A 4,738-nucleotide genomic window follows, 5' to 3' on the forward strand; every position below is an offset into this window, starting at 1 on the left:
TTTACTGCATTTTCGCTCCATAAAGGTATAATTTTTAAATTTAAATTCCATAGCATATCTTCGAATGGGGATACTCTTTGGATTCTCTTTGTGAAAATTCTAGAAATTCGTGAATCGTATATGTTCATCATACATCGTTTGGTTAGAAATCATTTTAAATTTTTTATTTAAAATTGAATACAAACATTACCTGACGAAAACTGACCGCATGATATACGATAAACAGACATGATTTACGGATCTCTGAGATCCTTACAAAGAGAATTCATGGAGGATTCAGGTTCCATATATTCCACTTCATACCTGTTTTGGCTTTTGTGAATTAGCTTTGTATTTATTTATTTATTCTTTTGAGCTTTTTATTATCTGGTGGACATGGATAAAAAAAAATTACCCGGTGGACAAGGTCTTCCTCACCATTATATCTCGATTTTAAACTTTTCTCCATTTTCATAAGAATTTAGTGCAGATTATATATCAATTATCGAAACATAAAGAAATTGAGTTTTATGATTATTATTGTGTTGTTTGCGTTTATGAAGGTTTTCTCAACATTCTTATGGCTTTATTCTATTTAAAAATTTAATCTTTATTTCAAGGATACGTTATCCGAGCGACAAAATTGTCGTTTTAGAGCTTTAACACTAAAATCAATCAACATCTTCTCCAGAGTCCGCATGCATCCTCATTTGATGTGCAACGTGACGTGTGAGGAGAGAAAAGCACAACCAAAGTCTCTCTCCAAGGCCCAATTGATTTAAGCTTAGAATTCCTTCCAACAAACAGATTCGCTGGTGATTGATTTATGCAGATGCAACGACCGCCCTCGGTCAAAAACATATTTGTTTGATGTGCAATCCACACATTTTTTTACTTCTCACACACCCCTTATTAATTTATGCCCGTTGATCTTCTTCGTTTCATCTGATCTGATCAAAAACATATTTGTTTAGGGATGTGCTATCCACACACCTTTTTTTTACTTCTCACACACCCCTTGTTAATTTATGTCCGTTGATCTTCTTCGTTTCATCCGATCTGACGGCCAAAAATTAGAAGGATGTGAGAAGTGAAAAAAAGTGTGATATCACACCCCTCTGTTTAACATGATCATGCAGTACAAGCAACACAAACTATCAACCTGCAGAGCTTCAAACGCCAAACCCCTGCTTATTATGTGGTGTAAAAAATTTATTATTTCGCCTCGACATTCATTCCTTGAACAATTGTTCCTAACGAGAAGATCCCTCTCGAGTACTCAACTTCAGAATCAATCACAAGGGGTGTAATCCTTCCTACCATTTCAGTCACACCCGAAAAATTACTAGTACAAATATCATAAATTCAAGTAAATCCTACTCCAACTCCGAAATTAAAATTCTCAATAATCAGTTAGACTCTGTAGGCGTGATTTTGCAGAAACAGGACTGCAATACAACTAGAAAACTTATTGTTTGAAGTTTAAACTCAACTCCAGCAGAAATATCCGTCCACGCAGATAAACTACAACCCAACTTTCTTTTCCAACTTCTGGATCTGGTTGAGGAAAATCCATGTCATCTGCATAATTTGACACCAAATAATCAGAATATGATCGAGAAAATTGTTGGCACCTGAAAGTAAATGGAACATCCCTTGAGGAAGGAAGAGAGTGAGAAGAGTACCATGACGTGGGGCGCAATTCTAACACAATATACCGGAAACCCAGTGTAAAATTTCAATGGTCCTCCTGCTTTCAGGGTTTTCATGGCACAATCAAAAGAGCCAGTGTATGGATACTTCCCCTGGGCATCAGGCTGCATTTTCTGAATTTGTGTTTTCACATAGTCAAAGGGCAAACTGCAAGCAGCAGCGAAAAACCCTGAAACGGTACTGGCACCTACAAAGAGAAAGGAAGCACATGTCAATTCACCATAAGCATAGGCCAAATATTAACCGCGGAATAGAGAGAATGGAATATATGAAATTAAGAGTTAACATTCCCCTTTTGTTGGTAGCCATAAGCATAGGGCAAAACTAGAAAGTTCAATAACCGCTTTCCACGAGGACAACGTAGGATGAAATACCATATAGATCATTAATAAAATGCTGGAGACTAATTACAGGGAAACAAAAATAATATAATATACTTTCACTTTTTTGGCATAAAATATAGTTTCAATTTGATAATGCGGATACAAAGGGAAGAAAGAGAGAGTGAGGTCAACACTCAAATAGAATAATTGGAAAAGCAAATATCATCGATGAACACAAAAACTGTATGTGGGCCTAGGGGTCAAGACAAAATTCAGGAAAATTTGTCCAACTTCTCTACAGACCCAACTGATGACAATGTTGTTCGATAATAAATTTTGGACCCGTGAAAACACAGAGATGTTTTGACTATGTAGGTTTAACTCTACAATGTTCATTCCAAAGCTTTCCTCACATAAAGCAAAACCTGCCTTAATATATGAAGTCCATTACTCTTCTTTCCATGTTAACAAGACCGAATATTTTCATTACTCACAAAAAGAATCGGTCAAAAAGAGTAGACTGAATAAATGCTTCGGATATCAGTAGAAGTTAGAAAAATCAAGCTAATTTCAATCACATCCCAAATAATTTAAAACAAAAAAGAATCACCTTTTTATACTACTTGCAAAGAATCTTACCCAAGATAGTAGCAGCTTCACCAAATCCAAGGGAATCCTTGCAAAACTCAACACTTTGATCATAAGAGGCAAGCATTCCCATGTTCAATGCCATTGCTCTAACTACAGTAGGGCCTGCACCTTTCCAAAGTGCCAAAACCCCTTCATCTGCAGTAATGCGATAGAGAGCATGGAAAGCATTTGTGTAGTTCCGGCGCTGAGCAGCAGGCAAAGTAGCATCAGCTTGCATACGAATGAGTGCTAAATCTGCTGGACTTCCAACAGATGCTCCAATGGCACCAGCAGTTAGCCCACACAAGGCTTTCTGGTATAGAGGTAGGGGCTTCCCATCATTGGCCTCAATTGCTTTGTTTGTCAGAATCCTAAACAGGTTTATCAAATTCAGATTAACAAGATGATAAAAAAACAATTTACATATAAATCATCATATCACATGATAAAAGTACTTAAGAAGATCTACAAAATCAAACTAAACAAAAGCAAATCTATCACTAAAACAATTCAAATGCTTTCAAAAGCTCACTTCTGGATTTTGCAAAAGACTCACCTGAATGATCCAAGACGAGCTGTGGTATATGTAGCTTGTCTTAGTAGTCCAGCAGAGAGTCCCTGCTCATAGAATTTCAGTTTAGATAAACTATCATTGTAACACGTAAACTTAAGTCAATCAATCAGCACATACAACATCAAGAACTTTAAGTCAATAAAAAACATTCTTCTACGTTCCGAACCTCAAATCTGACAATTCCTTAGATTGCATTAGGATTCGGGAATCAGAGAGAAAGGGTTTGGACTTTGGAATACAATTTTAAGTTTAAATTGGTTGGATGTTATATGAAAGACAACACTTTTTAGTCAAATACATGGATGAACTAAAACATAAGCAGATGATGAATTTGATAACGCCTTGGTCAAATGTGTTATTCGAAAACCTATATGAAGTGATCATTCTGAACGAACTTATCTTTAACACATCTTTACCGGTACAAATTCAAATCTAAACACCTTACAAGCATCACTTGATTTGAAATATCATTCAACACTGGATCAACAAGATATACGAAAAGTACTCAAATTCTAATCACATTTTAAGAAGTATACCTTATACAAAGCACCAACACCTTCCTCTTTAATCATGGTCCTGGTGACCTGGGCAGCTGATCCCTGACCCAATTGAATTCTCACCTGTACCAGCCAAGATAACACGAACCCAGAAAGCATGAGTTCCAATTAACCAAATTATAGCACAAATCAAAACAAAAACTTTCAGAAAAAAAAAAAAAAAAAAAAAAAACACTAAAAAATTCCAGATCTAAAAATCATCAAGGAAACCCGATTTCAGCTCAAAAATTGAAGTGGAAATCAATAAAAACGAAAGAAAAGACATGGGTTCAATCCAAATCTCAAAAATGTAAAAAAAGATTCAAACTTTGACAGTCCAAAAACTCACCTTGATCATATCGATTGGCTGGATGACACAGGTAGCAAGCATACCAGAGGCTCCGCCATTGACGAAGGGCTTAATGGTTGGCCAAACACCAGATTTGGGCGTACCTTTGTCTCCCATAATTTGGATTGGAAGTGAAGAAGTGAGGAGCTCGAAGAAGGGAGAGAAAGGGCGGAGGCTGCTTTTGCTTTGGAGTCGCAGAAGATGAGAAAACAGAGGCAATTTAACAGACTTAGCTACTCGCACTCTTAACAAACCCTCTGCCTCCTTGCTTTCCTCACGACATGAAAATTATTTTAATAAAAATGAAAAATCAAAATGGACAAGCTTGTCTTATGACCTCACAAGTCTAGTAAATTACAATGGTAGAACTACTTTGTGCCAATTGTGATTTATTATTGTTTAAGCACACTCTAATATTTTCTTTTAGTGAAAAAAAAAAAAGTGATTTTCTATTTGTATAAAATAATTAAAAGTCCATGACCATCGTTCTAATTATCTTCTTTTTTACATAGATTAAAACCCACACGAAGTGTGACTCTGGTTTCTTCTTATAATACAAAAATTCCTCTTAATAATAAGAAAACTTGTCTAAATATTTTTCGTTAAATTATGAATGAATTTTTATTAATTTTCC

At 35.6% G+C, this 4,738-nt stretch overlaps 1 protein-coding gene across 1 annotated transcript; it reads right to left on the minus strand.

Annotated features, from left to right (window-relative positions):
* Nucleotides 1–1,170: 1,170 nt before the first annotated feature.
* LOC137741821 (Mitochondrial substrate carrier family protein) lies at nt 1,171–4,378 on the minus strand. Its single transcript, XM_068481535.2, has 6 exons — nt 4,105–4,378; nt 3,756–3,839; nt 3,202–3,263; nt 2,655–3,016; nt 1,665–1,879; nt 1,171–1,560 (listed from the first exon to the last, which is right to left on the minus strand). Exons 1-6 carry the CDS (start codon nt 4,219–4,221, stop codon nt 1,504–1,506), a joined length of 897 nt encoding a protein of 298 aa, XP_068337636.1. The 5' UTR covers nt 4,222–4,378; the 3' UTR covers nt 1,171–1,503.
* Nucleotides 4,379–4,738: the final 360 nt, after the last annotated feature.

This window comes from Pyrus communis, chromosome 11, assembly GCF_041283825.1.
Source record: "Pyrus communis isolate YQ-2024b chromosome 11, ASM4128382v1, whole genome shotgun sequence".
Classification (NCBI taxonomy): Eukaryota; Viridiplantae; Streptophyta; class Magnoliopsida; order Rosales; family Rosaceae; genus Pyrus; species Pyrus communis.